The sequence below is a fragment of the Sphaeramia orbicularis genome, chromosome 9, assembly GCF_902148855.1.
Source record: "Sphaeramia orbicularis chromosome 9, fSphaOr1.1, whole genome shotgun sequence".
Classification (NCBI taxonomy): Eukaryota; Metazoa; Chordata; class Actinopteri; order Kurtiformes; family Apogonidae; genus Sphaeramia; species Sphaeramia orbicularis.
Window position 1 is genome coordinate 35,177,931 of NC_043965.1, and position 24,338 is coordinate 35,202,268.

General features: G+C 38.2%; 2 protein-coding genes across 2 annotated transcripts; both read right to left on the reverse strand.

The window, feature by feature from the left end:
- Window positions 1-329: 329 nt before the first annotated feature.
- Window positions 330-18,513, reverse strand: piwil2 (piwi-like RNA-mediated gene silencing 2). Its single transcript, XM_030142786.1, has 20 exons — window positions 18,356-18,513; window positions 18,102-18,192; window positions 15,822-15,929; window positions 15,561-15,678; window positions 15,276-15,400; window positions 14,449-14,529; window positions 14,245-14,358; window positions 11,728-11,916; window positions 11,500-11,584; window positions 10,736-10,828; window positions 10,416-10,556; window positions 9,988-10,101; window positions 9,680-9,868; window positions 6,240-6,341; window positions 6,010-6,126; window positions 5,666-5,754; window positions 5,281-5,386; window positions 3,426-3,679; window positions 2,860-2,967; window positions 330-564 (listed from the first exon to the last, which is right to left on the reverse strand). Exons 1-20 carry the CDS (start codon window positions 18,372-18,374, stop codon window positions 408-410), a joined length of 2,400 nt encoding a protein of 799 aa, XP_029998646.1. The 5' UTR covers window positions 18,375-18,513; the 3' UTR covers window positions 330-407.
- Window positions 18,427-22,022, reverse strand: LOC115425326 (piwi-like protein 2). The gene is made up of 4 exons (XM_030142788.1): window positions 21,584-22,022; window positions 21,375-21,471; window positions 19,264-19,378; window positions 18,427-18,538 (listed from the first exon to the last, which is right to left on the reverse strand). Exons 1-4 carry the CDS (start codon window positions 21,992-21,994, stop codon window positions 18,520-18,522), a joined length of 642 nt encoding a protein of 213 aa, XP_029998648.1. The 5' UTR covers window positions 21,995-22,022; the 3' UTR covers window positions 18,427-18,519.
- Window positions 22,023-24,338: the final 2,316 nt, after the last annotated feature.

Consider the following 24,338-nt stretch of genomic DNA (forward strand, 5'->3'; position numbering starts at 1 on the left):
AATAAAAGAGACTCACGTTTTAGTAACTTTACATTTATTATTTTAACTTGAACTTGTATATGAAATACAATAACTGTAAAATGAAAACTTAGCATGGTGGCGTCTGAACATTTCCACAACAAAACAGACACAAATAATAAAAACTAAACCCCTAACTCTACAAACTTTTGTTCACAATTCTTAGAATTGAAATTAAAATAAAATTATTACAATAAAAATACATCTTTATCAACATGAGCAGCAGCAGCTGGATAAAGACTTGATCTAAGACTAAATCAAAACACAATCTTTAAATAGTGTAGTCTAAGTTCTCATGTAACGTGTCAACTGACTTCTCTGTCATTTCTGCTTTTCCAGTAGAAACTGTTATCCCAGCTTAGGGAAGGTGAGGTTATAACTACAGCAGCTCAAAGGAAGAAGAGCTTGTCTGACAGGTTGATGGATGGCTCTGAGTGTAGGTACTGGCCAGACAGGTAAGCCAGTTTGTGGGCGTACTTGCATGGTGCTGGAACACGAATGGTGCCGGGCCAGTTCCAGTACAAGTGACACATCTTGAATGTCAGCCTGATACCGGGCAAAGCAACAATGTTAAAATATGGTTTGCAATGAGGCAGGATTTCTTCAACATGGTCCAAACTACAAAGAGCTACTATAAATGTCAATTATCTGAACAAAACCACGAATCTGCAAAATTACACACATCTAACAAAACTGGCCACAGCAGCAACTAGTTTCATATATTTGTGGGATTGCCTGTTCAGGTTATGGGAAGGTTTAAGCTAAACCATTGGAGGCAACTCAGGAGGATAAAATGGACTCTAGGTGGGCAATTTTTGTGGCATTACATATCAGCTGAAACATCAGAAAGCTGTAAACTGACCATCACCTGTGTGGGCGTACAGAGCATATATGTTAGCTTATTATATCTTATTATATACTGACATTTGTGTGCACTAGTATTGCCTCTGTGCATTTTTCTGAATTTCTGTCCTGTTGAAAAAAAAAAAAAAAATTCACTGTGGTATACGCAGACTTCCTTTTGCACAGCCACTTACTACTACTGGTAAACCACCCATTTCCACCACTACCATTTCCTTTCTTGGACAGAAATCAACAGGGTGGCACATTTTGTGTAACTTCTCTAGCAGTGAATTGTACAGTGTAAATCAGTATGTTATACAAGTGATGCAAATGCCTATCAAATAACTATCAGGAGGTGGCTTCATGTTTATTTTGTGTGTTTTACTGTACTACATACTTGTAGTAGGGCAGTGTTTTTGTTTTATCTGTCATTAGTCCTTTCATTGATATACAACATAAACACAATATGTTATGTATCTCCTTACAAGAACAATAATAAAAATACATTCATGCATAACAAATGATACTGCTAGCTTCTGTCAAAAGTTTATCCACGTAACAGACACTGAGCCAAAAGGACAAGTTGATTTTGGTGCACTGGGCTTGTTTTGAGATTTTTAATTCACAGTAAATAAACATTAAATACCCCCTATATTAACATTTGCCATACACTGTTCAATAAGTATGAAGTATTTCAAAACTTCCCGTTAAAGCAGTGGTTTATTTTAACACTTTCAGTGCCATGGGCCGATTAAATCGGCTTTACGAAAACAACCTGTAAAGTGCCACGGGCCGATCAGATCGGCTTTGGAGAACACGCCACATTTGTGTACAAACAAACCATCCACCCCCATTTCTTTCTCACATTTCGATGACGTTCTTTCTGTGTCCCCCTTTTGAGACCAAGCAGACGGGAATTTGAGGTCACGCGACCGAATAATATTTTTATATCTTTTTAATGTTTCTTATTCTCCGGTGTTTCATCAGAGGGAGCCCTCCATGCCGGGGGGCGGCTGTGGACTCCGGGGCTGTGGCGCCTTCTCTCACTGGGGTCTGCTCCTTTCTGGTGGGTGGGGGTCCCAGTTGGCCCTCTCCCACTAGTTGGGATGCGGGGCTGTGTTGCTGGTGCCTGGTCGCCGGGGTCGGCGGCTGCCTCCTGGTGCGGATGGCTCCCTGAGATAGCGCCTCCTAAATTGATGTTTTACTTTTACTTGTACATTTTTGTTCTGGTCTACCCGTGCTCAGTCAGTCTTCTTAAGTATGTGTGAGCTTGTGGGTTTGCACGTATATGTGGGTTTGCATGTGTATGTGTGTGTGTGCGGGTGAGTGGGTGGGTGTGGGTGGGGGGCGGTACTGATTTTTAAACTGATATGTAAAACACTTTGTGCTACAGTTTTTAATGTATGAAAAGTGCTATATAAATAAAGATTATTATTATTATAATAAATTATGCAAATTACGATCAATAATGAATCGGCTGCGTCCGGTGCGTTTTGGATCTAATCAGCAATCGGTCGGATGTTACCGAGCGGTTTCCTGCAGGATTCTTCAAATATTATAAAAACGACGCGAAATACTGAAAAACGGCCAAATTCTGTGGCACTTTTAAGGCTTATTAGCCCCTTAACTGTCTGGCACTTAAAGAGTTAAAAGGATCTAAACACACAAGGAACTCAACTTGATGTGTAAAACAAAGGTAAAATGTAAACTCTCAGGAGAATTACAGTGAATAACAGAATATCAGTATGTTGAATAAGCTAATTAATTGTTTAGTTGTGTTGTATCTGTACATTGCCTAGCATTTACATTTGTGACCCAAAGGAGACTGAATAAACCATCAGTCTGGGCTAACTGGTTTTGAGTGAATTTTACAAATTCTTTGACAAATTTGCTGGGTCAAATGAATATTTCTTTAAATCTTTGAAATCAAATGGAAAACACAATTTATATGTGCTACCCAGAAACATACTAGGTAGAAAAGAAAACAGCACAGCATACCTTTGCAGATGGTCTGGAGTGAGGTTGGCCGTGTTGTACAAAGAGATGTAGTGTGTTGGAAGTCCACAGCCCTGACGAATGTGATGTGCCATCAAAAAGAAGTCCACCCTGAAAAAACATGCATTTAAAGATGTGAAAGACTTTGCCCATCATGAGCTACAGTGGGTCTTTTTTTTCATAGGGTGAAAAATCTAGAACTAAATAGGACTATAGAGTGACTTCAGCTCTTCAACAGAATTCACACATCCTATGTTTAACAAAAAATGTCTATGTAGAAATACATCAACTGTGGTGTGGGGGCTAGATATGAACTGAGCACACCAGACCCATAAATACAATATTCTTCCTCAGTTAAATAGGACTACTGCTTTTACATGGTTGGCCTTTAGGTGTCAAAGATTTAACAAAACATATAAACTGAGAAAATTACTGCTAATATAATGATTCTCTAGAATTTTAAATTTCTGTATTAAAATGAGTAAACTGTTCGGCCTTTCTATTGTCTGAAGAATTGTGTCAAAGACCTCTACTGTTGTCGAGATGAGATAAACCAATGTTAAACTGACCATTTTCCTTGGGTGACGGTGTGGTCCAGGACAGTCCCAGGTTGTGGGGTGCCAAAGTTTTTGGAAATACAGGAGTACAAAGTGGTGTTGATGCGCTTTTGAACCACAATGAATACCAGCTTTGGCTCATAGTTTGGAAAGGTTTTAAAGCTGTTGATCAGCTGTGGGATCTCGTACTGCTCTACCATATTCAGCTGGCCATCTGACACACCATCCCGATACACCACAATCTTGTCGGGCAAGGTGTGGTTCACCTGTACAGGAAAACATACAAGTGTGATCCTCCAGGTATCATTCAGTGTCAAAGGAGTATATGTGCAAAAGTAGCTCTATCAGTGGGTTGTTCACCTAAATATATCTGTGGCTGATCTACAGGGATTTTAAACCATCTCTAGGGTTTATAGAGAATGGTCTGGACAGGATTAAATATCCAGTGAGTGGCAGTTCTTTTGCCCAAAATACCTTATTAATGCCACAGGTTAAAGGAGATTAACAAGACTGGGTTGAGCTCATAGAAAATAACTCAAATCACCTAGTTACGACTGAAGTATGCAGAAGAGAATCTTTAACAGATAACACGCTAAACCTTGACGCATATGGACTATAGTAACAGTATATATACATACATTCTATTGAGCACACCCGGTGCTAACTAGGAGCTGGATCTATGAAGGTCCCAGTTTGCGTGGACTAATTTGCATGCCCAATCTGCACAATTTGCATGTGGGTTTGAACCACAGTTTGCAGGTGATTTACTAAGACTGCTTGCACAAATGACAACAGGTGCCAAGTCTTGGAGACCGCCCTACTTAAATGAGGATTTAGCATGCACTACTGGAGACAATACGCTGGAAAAAGTGCTCTGGGATGCACCAGCATTAATGGTAACAGTGTGCTGAAATGATCCAGATGCAGTGAAATGTAACGTTGGATGAGTTTTGTCATAGAAGGTAGTGCATGACTCATTCATTTTTCATTTTAGTGGTGGGGGGGCCAAGGGGGTTGTTGGATTGACTGTCAGGTGCTCATAATAAGAGTCCTGTAAAGTGTGTGTGTATGTTTGTGTGGGGGGGACATGTCTCAATTATTTTTTCTTCCGTCATTCAAAAAATGTTCACACGAGGGTGAAAAATGCGTCTGCATCTCGTTTCATCTGCAGCCATGTGTGCCCAATTATGCATCCAAACCGTTTGCACCTCCTATTGAGACGTGTTCAATATAGACGCAGTCTCTATGAGCAAAATTTCTTTCAGGTTTGATAAATCACTTTGCATGTGCTAAATTAATATACTTACATTTTCTCCACCCAGCACACGCACAATTTCGTGTAAACACCCCATATTGCATATTAATTGCAGCAAAAGTACTAACTGGATGCAGACGTGCGATTATGTACCTTTGAAAGATGCAACCCTTAGTGGGCTCTGTTAGTAAATCAGTTTGTACATTTTTTTGCGTGTGCAATGAGTTTAGTAGATCCGGCCCTAGGTGTACTGAAAATGTGACTGAGTGTATATTAGCCAATAGTAGCAACAACAGGTAGTTTGTACTGATGAATAGTCCTTGGTCTCATCCATGAAAAAACATCACTGCTCATAACACTACACTGACTAGTTAATTTGCGTGAAACGTGTTTATAGACAGGGACACAATTTGTATTTTCCTTTTAGTGACTTTTTTTTAACAATTGCTACACATTTGCTTGATGAAGCTAATGAAAAAGACTGTTAAAGCCACAGGTGCATTTTCTCTTCAGTTTTCAAATTTAACTCCTATTTCATATTTGACATTTTAAGGACTGTAAAAAAAGGACTTAAATAGGGGACATTTTGTGACCCATGCCGACAGTATTTACCTCATGGTACTTGGTCAGAGCAGCCAATAAACACACCCTAAAGCCACTGATCAGTTCCTCGTTTGGTGTCTGGAAAGTCACTTTAGAGTACCACCTGGTCAGTGAGCTGCAAAAGAGCATTTAATGAATAAAAAACTCATTTCTATTAATGTTTTGATTATGACAAACAGGTTTTACCAATGCTGTGAAAGAAAATGGAAATGCATATTTATTTCCTCAAACAAGCCTTTTTTAAGCTTACAGAAATGTGAATATTATAAGAAGGGTAGCTGTAGACGGCTGTGCCCTTAAAATGAAAACTCCATGATTACTATGGCTCTGGAGTTTGAATAATTCTAGGGAAATGATAATGATCAACAATGTCTGAAGAAGAAAACAATTTTACCTGTTTACACTGGCGACGAAGCCCATGACAGACTGATGTATTTTGCTTGTGTCATGGTGGACATCAACTCCAACCACCATCAAGTTTTTCTGATTATACAAAACAGAAAATACATGAATTCAATGCTGTCTCACAGTCACACTGTAACCTATATTCATTTTTACATGGACTAAAGCACACTAATGATTTTCCAGAGACATTGGTGGTTGTTTTGCCTGCAACATAACTTTAGGTGGCATTATGTTATGAGGTCTTGCTTCAAAGTGCAACAACATAACTAATTAAACCAATACACAAATGGAGTTTCCCATTGACTGCACGCAGATAAACTGTTGTTCTCTCACCAGAGGGATCTTGACAGTCCACAGCTCACCACCCAGTTTACTGTTCACCTGCAGCAGTATTTTTTGGGCAATAGACCTCAATTTCTGTGGCTGGGAGATGGTCCTAATATTGATTGCCTGACAAGACATGAGTCAAAGTCAGCATTAGTTCACAGAAAAAATCTTGTACAGTATGTCAATGTACACCTCCAGCTCTGACAAAGACAAACTTTTGGACTGACATTACTAACCTGAGAGGGGATGGGACTCTTCACACAGCAAAGCTTCTTGATGGCACTGTAGAGGTCATCCCTGTTGCCAACAATAATGCACACAACTAGCTGCATGTTTGGCTGCACACAGATGAAAAACAGAAAAAAATATGCAAGCAGCACAGCTTAACATCATTACATTGTCCAATAACATTTCAGCAGTTAAATAATTACATGGTAATGCTTGTGTGAATATCAGTATTCTGAAAACAATCCTTCTTAAGGTGTCTAACGATGCAGACAAAAGGTTCAGCAGCTCAACATCACTGCATTAAATACTTATAAAACATGCAAAAAACAAACAACACAAAAAAACTAGTGCCGTCAAATGATTAAAATCTTTAATCAGATTAATCACAAGATTGGTATGGATTAATTGCAATTAAATATCATTCATTTTTAGGGATGCACCGATTCCGATACCAGTATCGGCCATTGGCTCCGATACTCAGTGTGTGTACTTGTACTCGTACTCATAAAAGTAATCCAATACAACTGCACCAATACCACGTACGGCTGCATGACATTCACAGTTAAGTGCAGCAGGTATGCGGCGGTGGAATAATGTGTGGGGAGAGTGAAGAGTATGGAGATCTTTCAAAATAAACCACAGTGATAAAAGTAACACTGACTGCAGTACGTTACAGGACACAGACGGATACGAATGGAGCATTCTGTCCCTCCTCTGCGTACATTCCATCTGTTTTCCAGGTGCTGGCAGACGTGTACCCAAACGGAGAATACCACCGGGAACCGTGGAGGTAGTGGATCTGTTCAAAGAGCGACTGTGTGAGTTAGTAGACATATTTATGTCAACTACCCAGGGCTGGGCCAGTTTCCATCCTACTTATACTATGGGGGTCGAAGTGGTGCAGGACCGCCACCAGCGGAAGGAAAACAAAACTTAACGCTCATTTATCTTTTCCCTACCTGCTGAAGCTTTGCTTTTAAACCTTACCAGTGAAAACGCTGCAACATTAGTATCCACATTAGTGTTACCTCTGTCGTCTCCATGTTGTTATTACTGACTTCTTCTTCTCAAAAAAGTTTACTCTTCTTCGTGGTATTTGTCCAGTATGGTTAATTAAGAGCGGCGCCCCCTGGTGGATTAATTGAGAAACGCTCATTCCAACACATGTCAGTAGCAGCACTTTTTTCCAGTCAGACTAATGACAATGACAATAAAGCACATTTAAAAAAGGAACTAAGAAGTGGAATGGGATTATTAAGTACTTGTATCAATACTCGGTAACAGTAAGTACTCAAATGTAAGTACTTGTGCTCGGTCTGGAAAAAAGTGGTATCGGTGCATCCCCATTCATTTTAAATCTATATTAATCACATTTCATTTTGCATGAGCAAACAGACTCAAGAAAGCTTAATGTGTTTATTAACTCTTTCAGTGCCATGGGCCGATTAAATCGGCTTTACGAATACAACCTTTAAAGTGCCACGGGCCGATCAGATCGGCTTTGGAGAACACGCCACATTTGTGTACAAACAAACCATCCACCCCCATTTCTTTCTCACATTTCGATGACGTTCTTTCTGTGTCCCCCTTTTGAGACCAATCAGACGGGAATTTGAGGTCACGCGACCGAATAATATTTTATATCTTTTTAATGTTTCTTATTCTCCGGTGTTTCATCAGAGGGAGCCCTCCATGCCGGGGGGCGGCTGTGGACTCCGGGGGCTGTGGCGCCTTCTCTCACTGGGGTCCACTCCTTTCTGGTGGGTGGGGGTCCCAGTTGGCCTTCTCCCACTAGTTGGGATGTGGGGCTGTGTTGCTGGTGCCTGGTTGCCGGGGTCGGCGGCTGCATCCTGGTGCGGATGGCTCCCTGAGACAGCACCTCCTAAACTGATGTTTTACTTTTACTTGCACATTTTTGTTCTGGTCTACCCGTGCTCAGTCAGTCTTCTTAAGTATGTGTGAGCTTGTGGGTTTGCATGAATATGTGTGTGTGTGTGTGCGGGTGAGTGGGTGGGTGTGGGTGGGGGGCGGTACTGATTTTAAACTCGTATGTAAAGCACTTTGTGCTACAGTTTTTAATGTATGAAAAGTGCTATATAAATAAAGATTATTATTATTATTATTATTATTATGAATTATGCAAATTACGATCAATAATGAATCGGCTGCGTCCGGTGCGTTTTGAATCTAATTAGCAATCGGTCGGATGTTACCGAGCGGTTTCCTGCAGGATTCTTCAAATATTATAAAAATGACGCGAAATACTGAAAAACGGCCAAAATCTGTGGCACTTTTAAGGCTTATTAGCCCCTTAACTGTCTGGCACCAAAAGAGTTAAACACCTTCAACAAAACAACTTGAAACAAGTGTTTCGTCTTTTTTTTTTTTTACTCAGATTTCCAACCAGAGCTCCAACATGCTGTTTAGCATCTTCCATCTTTATGGGTTGGTTCTTCTGTCTGTCACTACTGGATCAACTGACCATTTGTGAAGACGTGATGGTAACTGTATTTGGACAAACTTCCCCACATGCGCTGCCAGAGATGTTCAGAGGCATTCTGTGCTGCAGTTGGGTTAATTGCGTTAAAATTTTGAATCAGATTAATCATGATGATGGATTAATCTGCGTTAATTTTGACAGCCCTAAAAACCACTTGCTTTGTATTAATATAGTCTGTTGCATGGATGTGGATTTTCAATTTACAGCAGCAATACTGAGGTAGTTGGTATTTAATAGATTTAATGTGAAACCAAAATCATTCATACGTTAACAAAAGTGACAGACAACCATGCTTCCAGTCTGGTTGCCTTAGGCAACATGTGCACTGGTCACTTTGCATGTCTAATTTCTCCAACAGCCACTTACAGAGTTAAAAATAGAAACAGAATAAAGGTTTTCACATATTGGGAACAAGTACCAGCTTTTGAGAGACAGTTATTGGGTCACACTGGTTTATTAATTGTGAATTCAAAGAGGAGGCATATTGTTACCTCCGCCAGGGGATATTGTGATCGCTTTGTGTGTTTGCATGCGTGTTTGTTTGTGTGCTTGTTTGTTAGCCAGATAACTCAAAAAGTTATGGATGGATTTTCATGAAATTTTCATGAAATGTTGATACTGGCACAAGGAAGAAATTATAAAATTTTGGTGGTGATCGGGGGGGGGGCAGATCTGTTTTGGTGGAGGTCTGTGCTTTCCGAGTGCTTTCCTTGTTAGAATTTGTATTTTCTTTGATTTGACACCGCTTTCCCCACACAGGACAGGGTTTTTTCAGCAGTTACAATCTGTGTGATGGTAATATTTTTATCTAAAACCAAACTGGCACTGCTGGCAGTTGTTTAATGTAAACACAATGTGCGCACAGCACAGAGGACAGGGCAGGACAAAGGAAACAACACTTTAGTACTTACCACTACACAAATGCAATGTGCTTCTAATGAAAATTACCTTACTGATGAGCTGGGAGTGGATGCTCTTGACATAGGTCTCAGTGTGATCATCCCTCAACGGCACGTGAATGGGCCGCTCAATTCGTATGCCAATAGGCCCACCCACCTTTTTAAAGGTGGAAACCAGCTCTTCGGCCTGTTCAGCAAAGCGGTGAGGATAAATGATGGCCCAGATGTTCAAAGGGATCTGAATATAAAAAATATTATTATGAGAAGAAGGCAGGACAGTGTTACTACACACCTTAAATTCCCAACATAAAGAACTGTATTATTAAAGCTCTTTGATGAGTATACATCACCACTTACTGAGCTGATTGAAGCATCCCTCACTACCTCTCTAGACCAGGATACATCAGCACCGGTGGCAAAGAATGACGACTGCAGACAGATGGTCTCGAGGGGCAGAGTTCTACCTTTTATCTGTAACAAAGGAAACACGTTCACAATATTCAGCTGTCACACAGTGGTTGCTACTGAGGCTTGAACAGATACCCCATCTGAGTCCTGTGGAGCGGAGACTTTTTTTTTTTTTACACCACCACCCCAGTACTAGGCAATCAAACTCAAAATTCTTCTGACACATTTAGATAATTATATTCTTAACAATATCTTAATTTCTGGAATTTTACAAGAAACCACTGATAATATGATGACAAAACACCACTTAAACAAGCAGATTAATCAGGTTAGTACTTAATTCTAATTTCCTATGTTTATTTTGTAAAGATCCTCACCAGTAGGATTTCGGAGCCAATCTCCAGTCCCCATTTGCTGAACTCTTTCCGACTTTCAGGGTTGGAGCTGATATTTTTCAGTAGCTGCTTTATGGAGTGGGTGTGCTGCTCGCTGCTCACATTAATGTGCATTGTCAGGTCCTTCAATAAACCAAAAGACCATTTACACTGATGCAGTTGTTTTGTTTCTTTTTTAACTACTGCAATGCTTTTCCATGAAAGCTTTTCAGTAAGACAGTCTTCTTAAGTGTTGCTGTGCAGTTTCAGAGTTTAAATATATACCTTACATCAGCTTAAGAAAATTATGCTAATGTATTTACCTTCATAGCTCTGGGGTCCTTCCTCATTTTCTCAGGAATGCCCGTCATAAAGGAAAGCTCTGGTACCAAAAGGATGTCTCTCGTAACAATTTGCTACAATTAAATCATCCATTCAGAAGGATTAGAGTTGAGAAAACTAAGGCAAACAGTAACAATGAAATACAAAATTTATTACAAAAAAAAAAAAAAAAAAAAAAAAAAAGCTTCTAAAAACTAAACCAGAACATCAATGAAACATTAAACTGCAGAACTGCAGGTACAATTACCCTCATTTTTCTTTTCCAATTCAGTTTGGTTTGTGGTTTTAATACCAGTAACATTAAAATTGCACAGTAATGAACTTGTGCCATTTTTTTAATGAACAGTTTGGTAGATCATTCTTTACTCCTATGTTTTTCAGCTTCTATGAAGACTTCCTTTATGCATTGCGCCTGAAAAACTACACATAAAAAACAGACAAAAACTACCTTTGATTCAAACTGCTATCACAGCTCCTCTATATTTCAGTATTATTTTCACTTTGTATCTGTATGTTTCTGATGAAGCAGCAATGTTTATATTTATTCTGAACCAACTAAACAGTTAATGAAACACAGCAGAGTCCAAATCATGTCTTCCATGTGTCTTTAGCCTGATACTTAGCCACAAGAGGGCATTCTGATACAAGAATTCAGGTCATGTTAGTTTGACTAGGCAACTGTAAAGGAAGTCGACTGCATCTCTAGCATTTGCTTTGTTAAAACTGGTAGTGAGTGGAGTTCCACCTTTTCTCCCGGCTTGGATCTCTCCTTTGGCCGATGCAGAAGCAAAGGCTGGTCCATGTCTTTGATTGTAATCCCATAGTTCTTGCTGTTGGGATTGTCAACACAATGTTAATAAATTAGCAACAAAAGAAAGACTAAAATCTAAAAATGGGCAATATTTCAACACACAAATAAATGAATTATATCCTCTGCTGGACTAAACTGATTTCATGCACAGAGCAGTCTCACCTGTAGTAGTCCACAAAGTTGGTTTTTGTGCCATCCGTCAAAGTGAACACGTCTTTGGGTGACTTGTTCCACTCAATAGCATCAATGCGATAGGTACGGTTGTTGTAGCGTGTTATGACAATGCTGCCAACGAGGTCCTTGGTGCATTCGTCTTGGAAGTTCTCTTTGGTCTGCTGGTACAGCATGTTCCTGGCAAACGGAGGTCCATCATCATAAGTTTGTTTTGTTTGGCTTAAACTGTCATAAAGAGAGGCAAATGTCTGGCTCTACCAGTTGTGCCCCATGAAACCTTATTTTGGAAAAGAAATTTGTTATACAGTCAATGGCAAGACACATGACGTTAATTTAAAGACTGTTTTATGGGTTAACAAAGTTATCCGTTGTAAAACTTTCCAAGTATATGACTGACAACATGTAGACAGAATTACTACATGCCCAAAGTGAGTGACATCATTGGACCTTTCTCTCTCCAGTCTGTTCTCTGTTGCTGTAAACTTCTTTGCTTCTACATGAACAAGCTCATAGTATATTGAGCAATCTGCAAATAGAACGAAGTGGTGACGTGTATCACTTTAGATGAGAGATGTTTCATACTAAAACTACACATTGCTTTGCTATCACCACAACAGACAGCGACTTGACTTGTAAAATGTTCTTTAAATTTTAAAAAACATCCATGTCTAAATGATGGCACAAAAAAATTGTCACTCGTCATTGACTGCTGTTTGTATTTTTTTCAGTTAGGTCCCATGGGTCACACCAGAGGGGGCAGGACTTCTATGCAAGAAACGTATGTACTTCAAATGAATTTTGCATTTTCTGACATGCAATTTTCAAGCATCTCTTAACCTTACCCATGCTCCCTGGAGGAACAGCAATAATGGTTGAGGGAATTTAAAATTCTGCCCAGAATATAGACGCACAAAAAATATCTTGCAAGCTGCAATTAAACATTTATGGCTATATCATAGGATTTCTCAAAAGCTCTGAGTGGATCCAAGGTCATGGCATTGTTGTATACTTAAGATGTATAAACATATCAGTCCATCTATGTAGACAAAAATCATATTAACAGAAATATTTTTAAAATTAAAATTCTGTATACATAGATTTTGTTCCCACACTTTTTTGGTGTTTAGTGACATGATAAACTTGGTTAAAGTTCCAAATCAAAAAAGCAAACAATAGAGGAATATTAACAACCAACCATACAAGCTGAACGGCACCTGCAAAGGCAAGAGAAGGGTACAGGATGATAAGTCAAATAATGATAAGTCAGTGGTCAAATCAGACAGTTCACCAACCAGAGCTTGCAAATGACAATACTGCTTGAAATCAAGGAGTATTCTGGGATTTTATTCTTTACTCTGAGGTTCTAAGTAATGAATGATTCAAGAGTCAGTTAAACAGTGTTATTTTAACTATTCACATACTTAGAAATTAAAAGGCAAAAAAATTCTAATACCATATTATAAGATTCCAATGACCAGTCTCACAGCTTCTTCAGTCTGCTGCCATGAGGGAGGAGACTGGAGTCTCTGGGCCAGGACCAGCAGACTGAAGGACAGTTTCACCCACCAGGCTGTCAGGAGGCTGAACTCCCTCCCTACTCTGCCCCCCTTCTACCTCTCACACACTCAAACCTTGGACCGTGATTTACCCCCCCCCCCCCCCACACACACACACACACCACACACACACACACATCTCAGGGACTGCTCCATCCACTTGTCACTTTATTGCATATGTCACTTTAAATCAATAACTTCTATTACCAATACTTCAACTGTTTAACTTCACTGTCGCACCTTTATTGTCTATTTATTTTCTCCTCAACCCCCTGCTGTTTATTGCTATATTCTATGTTTATAGTTATATTCTATTCTAATTTATTTTTCTATGTTCATTTTACACCGTGGGGCCTTAGAGTCTTGGAATTTCAGTTTTCTGTATGCAATGTACATATGGCATAAACTAACAATAAAGCTGACTTTGACAATAAAGAAACTGTTTCATGCAGTTATTTCTCATCATTTAGACAACTTGCGTTCTACTCATAGATCTAAGCTTCTATGTAACTCATTACACTATCATCCTCAGTTCCATAACCAAAAATTTGGGGGCAATTCCTCTACACATTTATTTTCTATAGGAATAAACCCTGACAGCACCAATCACACTCATTACAGGCAGACTCTTAGAAAAAGAAAAAAAGAAATTTCTGCAACACATTATGGTTCTGTCCAAACTCTGAACCAATTGGCTGTTTGACAAGGAGATAGACAAATGTTTTCCATTATGCACTGAGTTTTCGCAGTCAGGGCACAATGGCTCTGTTATAAGGTTGTTGTTGCCTATGTCCTTATGACGTCAGAGCAAGTCAGGGTCAAGTCGGACATAAACCAAAGCAACATGCACTGTGCAGCGATTGCATCTGTACAGGTTTGGCTTATCTCTTAAAAGCCCATCTATTGATTTGTGACTGGTAGCTACTGTTGATTTACTACATGAACTCACATGACGTCCAGCACAGAATCATTCCGCAACACCTTGTGGGAGACGTCCACACACAGGTGTAGGCCTCCATCTGTGTGTTTAATACTGGTTGAATAGCCTGGCCACACCTGCAGCCTGCAAAAATAAACAGGGCATTAAAGTACCAAAAGTTACCACAGCCTGCAAGTTTGCCCTTCTGATGTTAAAGGATAACTCAGTATTTACCCTTGTTTTCCAAGAATGACTGCACTTTCTGGATCATAATGATTTCGCCCCACCAGCTTCAGGCCAATGATTTTCATAACCCTGAAAAACATGAAAAAGGTTCACTAAACAATGTACAGTACACACACACCAAAAAAGCAGTTTGACCTTTGAAGTCACAGCATGAACATGAAACTAAATCTGACAAGCTGGATGTTTAAAAAATGCAAACTTAAAAAGAAAATCAATGCAAACATGCATACACATCACTTATTTACTGACTTTATGTAGCAAAAACAAATAATTCAATCCAATTACAGTGGAAAACTTCAATAGTGATCATATCTAAGTCAACTTCATCACATAATGTAGATGATTATCAACCACACCTTTAATCTATCATATTACGTAAGATTTAATAAATATGAGCATCCACAAAGCATCACTTGTTTCTCCAGTGGCCTTCTCTTGTAATTTTTCCACTAAAACACAAAAAACCTATTTAGACATTGTCCTTTTTCTCATCTCTCCTTCACAGTATGGGGGAGGGGGGGTGCATTACAATACCAAGCTTTATCAAGTTTAGTAAGTTTAAGAGAAAATTACTTCAGAGTAACAGAGAACCATCCTCAGACAAGAAAATACAAAAAATTATCATCATAAGCAGACTATTGGATTACTATATATACACACAAGAAATTAAAACTGGATTTGTAAAATTATATTTCTGTCCCAGGCTTTGAGATCCATTTAAGTGGTTTCCACTGTACCCCATATTATTTACTCATTCATAAACTGGTCAATCACTTTACTGAGTAGGACAGTGGTAAAAAAAAAAAAAAAAATACCTCCTCAGCACCACATTGTAGAAGGGGATGCACAAGTCCGAGCTGGGTGGCAGAATCTTCGTCATTTGGATTTTGATCTGTATTTCTTCGTTATCAGTCCGTCTCACACTCTTGAGAAAGACCTCCTATTATCAGCAAATTATAGGGGGAAAAAAGAGACAGTTCAGATTTACACAACTTAAATACACTACCTACTGAATTTGTGGGTGCTCTCTACCTCAAAAAATACCAAATATGTTTTCATATATTTAATGTCAGTTAACCATACCAACAACTGGTACCTACGTCATTCAGTTTAACAGGCAGGTAGAGTATGGTGCCGTCAAAAGCCATTACTTCTCCTGTGGTTGAGTGGTGATCTTTCATCATGCCAAAACGCATGGCCATTGACTCAACATTTGGACTAAAAGATAACAGTGAAATTCACTTAGCTGGAAACATTACTTGTTTATGCTCATGAATAAATCTTTAAATTCTTTCTCACTCATGTTTTTGTTTAATTACAAAAAAAAGATGAAATGTGATGACAAAATAAGTAATACTTACGTGAATGTGACGTGGTACTGATAGACAGCTTCACTGCGGCAGCAGATAGGAATGTGGTTTGTGCCATATTTACAGGATTCCGTTGTACCAATTTTATGAAGCGGCTCACTAATAGAGAGGAATTAACAAACACAGGATATTTAAGCTCAGCAGCAGCATATACAATATAACTTTTATTTCTAAGTTTAACTGATTACAGTCTCTTATGTAGTAAGTAGATCTTGAAGGGCACTGGTGAGGACTGAATGATTATGTCCTCATCGTCTCTGTACAATGCTTCACTTCAATACACAGTACAAAAGAAAGTACATAGTGTACGCTTATGTGATAGGAAACATCTGGTCAATTATCTGTATTTATGATAGTGTTGCCTTGTAATGATACAGACTATGGTGCCCCTTACAGTCTATTTTGCTCAACCACAGTCTTATAAAGAGGTGAAAATATTCTGGTGATCCCTCCCACATCATCATGTTACTAACAGTGTAATTTATTGGGGGACAAACCTGAAGTGCACCATTAACCTTAAAATGCACTGCAATGTAAGTGAAACTGACACAAACTATATTTTTCAATATACATCTTAACATTCATGGCTGTGCACAAAATGCACAGCAAACCAGACCCTGAACCAACAGCCTATGAATCTATGAGAGCTCCAACAGTAATGGAGAAATCAACCTCAATGAGAATAGCCTTGTATAAATGTGAACAGTAATGTCAGTGTCATTGGTTATTTATTTGCTAACTAATTATACTCAGAAAACAATAGTTAACTACCAAGGTAACAGAAGCCCTCTGTGGCTAAATGTTATTTGCAAACATGATCTGATCACATCAGGGCTTTATAAATAATTTTAATGATTTTTTTCAAAAAATGTAGAGAAAAGGTTAAAATAAAATGGAACAAGTGATGCCAGGCACATCAAACCCTGCCCCTCGCATGTACTGTAGCTTATTTTGGCATTGATCCAGCTGATGTCATCATATCAACTGCCTCTATATATGTGCCAAGTTTGGAGTAAAGTGACACAAAATTGATGTTTTTATAGACATTTGAAATTTCGCCCATTATAAGTAAATGAAAAAATAAATAAATAAATAATTTCATAAAAAATTGAAACTTTGACCTACTTTTCTAAAATGTAATCAGTCTACTCTGGGTCACTGGTAATCTATAAACCCAATTAGGTATGAATTCAACTAATAGTTTTGCAGCTAGGGCGTTAAACAAAGAAACAAGCAAACCGAACCAAAAACAATACCCCTTGCCTGCTCTGTGGGGGGTGGGGTAAAAATGGTCTTAAAAGGTTTGAAGATGATAAAATTAAGCTGCAACTAGTAATGTATTCAGTTACCTTTCCACTACTGTTCAGTCTATTGTGTTTTGCAGATGAAAGAAAAGGTTAAAGAGGTAAACCTGAGACCACAACAACAAAAGACAACACTCTCACCACTGCAACCCATTCAATACAACCAATTGACCTCAAATGGGCCTTCAGAGCTCACAACTGTATTGAATCACAGAAACTACCAGAGCATGGCAAGACCCCCTTGGCCTGAAAAAATGTTGAAATTGCAGTGCACATTTTTTGTCTGTCACAGTTTTACTGTATGTTTCATTGACATAAATGCATTAGTGATGGGAATTCTGGTTCTTTTAGGAGAGCCTGTTCTTTTGGCTTGGACACATAGATGCCACCGCACATCTTGACTAATCACATGCTGCTTTAACAGAAAAAAGAACCGGCTTCCGGTTCACACATCACTGGAAAGCATACTCCTCCTCCTTGGCTTTTCTGTGGTTCAGGTGAGTGGTCCAGATGGATCAGACTCCCAAACCTGCTTACAGACAGGGTATCACCCAGGTCCGATTTGCTGAGCCTGGACTCCGTGAACGCCGGGAGACAAGATTCTCCTATTCTCAAATCCAGACCTAACCGCTGGGTAGACTGCTGGATTGCACACAGTGGAGTGCCATAACAAGAGGTGTCTAGTGTTTCAGGTATTTGACATTGGAAAAAATAGGTCACGAAACAGACCTACCCATTTCAGAACTTGTCCAAGCTCTACACATGATGTATGTGTGATAAAAATTTTAAGGTTCAGCTGTTTTTTCCCCCAGGGTTAGAGTGTTTACAAGATGTGTCAAAGACAGACAGAGGGGCAGACAGAAAGACAGACATGCTGACAACAATAACTCCCTTTAAGCTGTAGGTGCTGGTGGTCACCTAGTGCACCAGGCCGTAAAGTAATAAGTACAAAACAGAAAATACTCACTTATATGTTTCCAGTTTTGGTTCTACTTTGGCTGGTTCAGTAGCAGAAAATTCTTTGACCTCTGGAGTGGTAGGTACATGCAATCCAGGAACTGAATATTTCAAGGTAAGAACATGTTTGATCTTATCACATCATTCAAAGGGTTATGTTGATTAAATAAATTGACACAGAAGATCTGGTGACTGGTTTAAACGACACTACACAGTATCTGTTGTGTTTTGAAGGATGTCGATTCCTTTTGAAATGTATTATACCTGTGAGGGGCGTCTGCATAAGCGGTGGCAATTCTGATGCAGAGACTGAAGTAACAGACTCAACATGACCAGGAGAACTGGAGGGAAGATAAGGAAGAGCTCTTCCAACACCCAAGCTGTGGCAAGACTGCTGCTCTTCCAAGCCCCCAACATTGTCTGGTGGGTCAACCTTGGCCAAGGAAACTATAATAAAAAAACAAAAACAAACAAAAAAAAACACAAAAACTTTCACAAAGACAACAATGTGCAGTTTGTGTTAAAACATTTCAGAGAGGTTTCAGTATCTTTATGGTGATTCTGGAGGCTTTAGTTTATACTGTTGTTCAATGTATTGTCATGTGTTTTTATAATTTAGTCTGCCCTTTATTGATGCACATCACCATCAGGTAATTATATTCACAGTAATGTAAATATTTTGCAAAAATGGATATTTGTCTCTATGGCTGTGCCTCTTATCCACATGTAAACACTATTTTCCAAAGTGAAGATTTTTAGAAATTCCATTTTGAGTTGACAGGGAAAATGAGAGCATCACACACCATTTTGAGTATGTCTGTTACAATGCACATGGACCTAAAACATGAAATACAGGCTTTTAAATCAGCATATGGCCTGGGACACCAGCATTATGGTGAAATCCACATAATGTAAAAATACACCTCGACATGAACCAAGAAATAAGCTTACTTAAGGTTACAATTTAACTTGTTGTTGCTGCTCTTTTTCATGACAGATTAAATTCAGTGTGTCCAATATTATCCGTAACGTCTGTACTTTTCAGTCTGACAGAAAAAAATTGGTTGTTAAATTGTGTGTATTGGTTCATAGTTGTTCTGTGTTATGTGGAAATATTCAAATTGAAAAAAAAAAAGAGGAAGAAAATAGAGTAAAAACCACATCACTCTTACCTGCTGCCTCTGCCCATCACCTCTTGTGGTTGACCAAGTCTCTCTGTACTGCTGATTACACCTAGAGGGGAGTCTTGTTGTATTGCCTTTCCCAAATCTCCAGCTGCTCCTCTTCCTACAATAATAACCAGTCAGTGTTAATGGGTCTTACATAGTCAAACTTGTTAAACACATGGTAGCAGTTGGAGGCTTCGATGCAGCCCATTGGAACTGTTCTCCAGACCTGAATCAAGCAGGAGTCAGCAACAACAATGCCTTTGATGAACAGGAGCAAATATGTAAGAAACCAAATCAAACATTTCTGAATCAATGTATTAACTTCCCCAGACAAACATGAGAGTAAACAAAAACCAATATGAAGATGTTTAATCCTTGTGGATCCTTCCAATATACTACCGTATGGGGATCTTCATGCCAATAATGTACATGAACAAAATAATGCTATAAAATCAGCATATAATCAATATTTTTTTCTGCATAAATGTCTTAAACTGGTTCAGCTCTGCACAAAACTACCAAAAGTTCAATAATTTTCAACATTTTAACCCTTTTAAATGCCAGACTGAATACATAATGTCAGTGTTATGAGGAAAAAAAAAAAAAAAAAAGAACAGTGGTGATCTGGAGCATTGATCGTAATTAGAATCTTGCATATCTCAAGAAGTAATGACAATGATTTCAGTGCATTAAGGTTTTTTTTTTTTTTTTTTTGGTGAAATTTAAAAATGTGGTTTCAGTGCAAGTCAATGACACATTTTTTGCCACAAAAGATTCTTGCTAATCATTGACTTGTCTAAGACTGATATAAACAATGCTCCATCCCTCAACTATGTATTACATAGAAAATATCTCAGATTTTGTTTCTTTTAATCAAATAAGTGCTATCACGTATTCAAACTGACATTAAAATTGTTCAAATCCTAAAAATTATTGATAAAATGTTCTGAGTAGAGCTGAAGTGGTTTAAGAGATTTATGCAAAAAAAAAAAAGCAGAAAAATATTGATATATGATGATTTGATAACAGTTTTTATGTGTGTATTGGCTTCAGGGTCCCCAGAGAGTGCAAAAATGACTGTAGCACATGTATTGTGTAGTATGTAAGAATAACTGACATTGGATTTAAATAACATATACATAAAAAAGAAATACTATTGCATTAATTCATGAACTAATCTGTAACAGCCATAATAATCACAAAATCAAAAAAGAAAATTACAAAAATGACAGAGGGGTCTCTACAGGTTAACTTGGACAAGATTCAAAAGTCTAAACCCAACACTCAATTACATAATACATGTTTCAACAATAAGTAGCAAAAAAATGTCACATCACACAAGTAATCTAGAACCTCACTTAAAAAGAATTCAATGATTTTTTCCAGAGCTGATGATAGGGGTAACTCAGGAGTGAGCTACATCCCAATGAAGGCTCAAGGTGGTTGTGAAATATAATGGGTCTTTTACAAAACAGTGGCAGTGGTTCAGACTAAGTGACTGCAAAAGTGTGCTTTTGTTGCTACTCCTTTAGAGAAAATTCAATCATATCACTGTTTTGTATATAATAGTTTTGTTTGTGTGAATATGTCACAGAGCATCTACTCTTTACTAGTCTTCATGACAGTCTGTCTTAAGCAGCTGGTAAAGTAACAGTGAAATAGTTTCAAAATGATATAGGACAAAAAGGTACTCAGTTTCATTGCTGTTTGTTACTGTCAACTAATGCATTGATCTGTTTTTATATGGTATACAGCTCTAACAATATATCTGGATTGAACCTAGATAACAGGCGCAAATTTAGTAAATTTTAGTAATTACTGAGTTATTGGCTTCTATACAGTTTACACTGCGTATAAAGTCTCTCTCAGCTCATACTCCTTCTTTGAACCTCAGCTGTGTCAACACTAATAAAGGTTTATGTTACTATTATTAGTGAAGCATCTAAGGTTTTCTGTGCTTAAATATATTCAATGCATTTCAGAGTTTGTTAATAGATAACACATTGTGTGAATTTAAGTGGCATAATCAAATATTACAGAACCTTTTCAGCACTAAATGTTACTTAAACATTTACAAAAAATCCAAATCAATATTTGTTCTTTTAAATACTGACCAACTGGTGGAGCTGCTCTTCCCCATGGCACCTCAATTCCCATTCCTCTAAACATCGATACCAATGCTGAGCCTTGTCCTTGGGTAGGCATGTCAACCTGTAGGCAAAAGAAATCTTCAGCAGTGCTTTATTAAAGCTAACTTCACTGAATAAATTAAGTCATATATGAAGTAAGTATGATGTAAGTGTTCGTTTCTGGTTCCACCTACCTCTTTTGTAGTCTCTTTAAGTTGGTCTTGTATCTGGGGTTCACTTGGAGGTTTTTGCACATGAGGTGGCAGAAATGAACCTCTAGCTACTCCTATCTGATGTTCACGTTCTGCATAGAACAACTCTCTGGCCCGGCCATGTCCTCCACCCCTGGGTTGAACCAGCAACCCTCGGGCTCGTCCAATCGCAGGTTCAGTAGCTGCTACATTAAGTCCTCGTCCTCGTGTGTCTGATGATGTATCACCAGCAGTGGGATGACTTCTGGCTTGTTCTTCACTTGGTCCTTCTGTAAGGATCGGCAGCCCTCTACTACGTCCAATGGCCTGCTGTTGAGATGGCAGACCTCTTCCACGTCCCAACAAAGGAACGCTTGTCATACCACTAAAGTCAGAGGGCTTGTTTGGATCCATTCAGCCAATTCCAGAAGTTAACAGCTGACACAACTGGTTAACTGCATGGAAAAACACAGAACTATCAGAGGAAGTCATGGATGTAAAATATTGGTTGTTTTCAGTTGCTGTATTAGCTGAATAAGCAATTGTTTCGGGATAAAAATGACATTTTTTCAATGAAAATTAAGGGCAAAAATGACTTCCAACTACAATTGTGACCCACCTGTTAAAAGACACATGCGGCTTTTTCTACTCTCACCACTATTTAATGCTTGAACATAAATCAGGCTTTATTCCATTATCCCAAGATAAATAAAAAAGGACGAATGCGTATTTTAAAAACACATACAGAAGGAACAGAAACCGCAATGTTAAGCGGTAATGCTTGATCATTATTCCTCACATGCTAATTCGAACCTTAGCTAGCGGTCAAATTAATGGCGCCATGACTCAGCGCCTCGCCCTCGTTTCCATCAGTTTAAAAATGCTGCACAAACATTTTTTTCCACATCACTCGTCCAGTTATAACAAAGCAGATACAGCCGTTATATACTGGGCAAAGTCACTGATTCTGCGTTAACTCATCCTCATATTCTCCAACAAAATAATTTATAAATTAATACATGCTGCTCAGTTAGCTAACTAAGCTATGTGCTAATGCTAACTAGCGCTGATTAGCTAACTTTAAACGACACGTCACAGAAAATCCACGCCGACACTTTAATCAGAGCAAAACACACGTTTAAGGCAACAGACTACTTACGCAAGCTCTAAAATAAAACTCTGTCGTGTTAGCATTAAGGTATGGAAACTCACATAAAGAAGTATCCTCCGTTAGCCTGGCGCAAAATGCAAGGCTACTTAGCTAGTCCAGAAGAACAGGCTACATCACCCAGATCCAAGGGGTGAGTGAAGGTAATGACGACTATCGCTTCCATCCAAAGTCTAATAGGAGGATCAGATGATTCTGCAGCATGGCATTGGTTCGTTTAACCCGTCAATCTTTTATTGACACTCAAACATTGCTTTATCTCCCTCTAGTGGAGACACATCAGCTGAACTGTGAACATTAGCTGTGCAATAAAAAAAAAATCCAATTAACAATGCATGTATCACTAAATGTATATTTTTCCGATATCATATGGGATCTTATTCAGTTAGTGTATTTATGTCATTAATTGACTGTTTACAGACTCATGGTGAGGCACAGCTGGGCACAGTCCAAGTGGAATAATTACATTAAAAGTACCTACATCTTATATTACTCCAGTGAAGCAATCAAACTCCAGAGACATGCAAATGCAGATGGTACAATGTCAAACCTTGAGAGAGAAGAAAACACTTTAATTATTTGTATAGCTCTGTATCTGCCAGATACTTCAGCTTTTCTCTGCTTATTCACACCTAGCCTGTATAAATGGTACCATCTAACTCACTTGAATTAATGTGTTTGGTTTCATGACTTTCAATTACAGACATGTTCACAGTGACAAATTACTGAAACAGTAATTCATCCCCTCTTTATGTAGAAGAATGAATAAACATTATGAAAATAATACTTTATTGTACAAAGTTAAACAAATAAGCCAAATCAAATACATTTGGGTCTTTTTAACATTAAAAAAATTATCAGATTTTACATATTTTGTGTGGCCAAGTTATGTGAACCACAGAGATATCAATTTATTCACTTTTCAGGTTTCTTATTTGTTTAAAATACACCAGACTCTGATATCCCCTTTAAATTAAATTAGGTTCACATTTCACCCCACACATATATGCAAGATATCTGTTTTTTTGTCTTTTTGTTGTTTTTCTGTAATAGGCCTTTCTTTATCTAATTTTAGTCCTTGAAAACCTCATTTTTTAAAAAGTCCAATTTATGCACAAAAACATCAGTAAAACAATTTATTTCCTTGATCTGTGGTGTAAAACCCAAATGTTCCACAGTCCCAACACACAATACTAAGCTATTTTTGTTTTATAAAGACATGGAGCTTTGGGCTTGTGAGGTTTTACATATAATTATCATAGTATATGTTTAAAAAAAAAGTACTGGAACATTAGTACAAATTGTTTTGATAGGATGTGTGAATATCTCTTTAGATATTGTATCTATACCTGTGTAACATTGAAATGTACTGCATTAATAAGAAACATTCATAATACAAAGTCTAATTAATTCTCTCACTGCACTATGAAAATGAACAAATGTAAAGATAATAAGGTAATGATTTTTCACTTACTCAGAGTCAGCGTCTTATATGTGAATAAATGTGTCTCTTAGGTGTTGGACCTTTTCAACTCTCCAAGAAAGTTGGACGTCGTAGTCTAAAATTCTTGAACGTGAGCAGACAAGCTT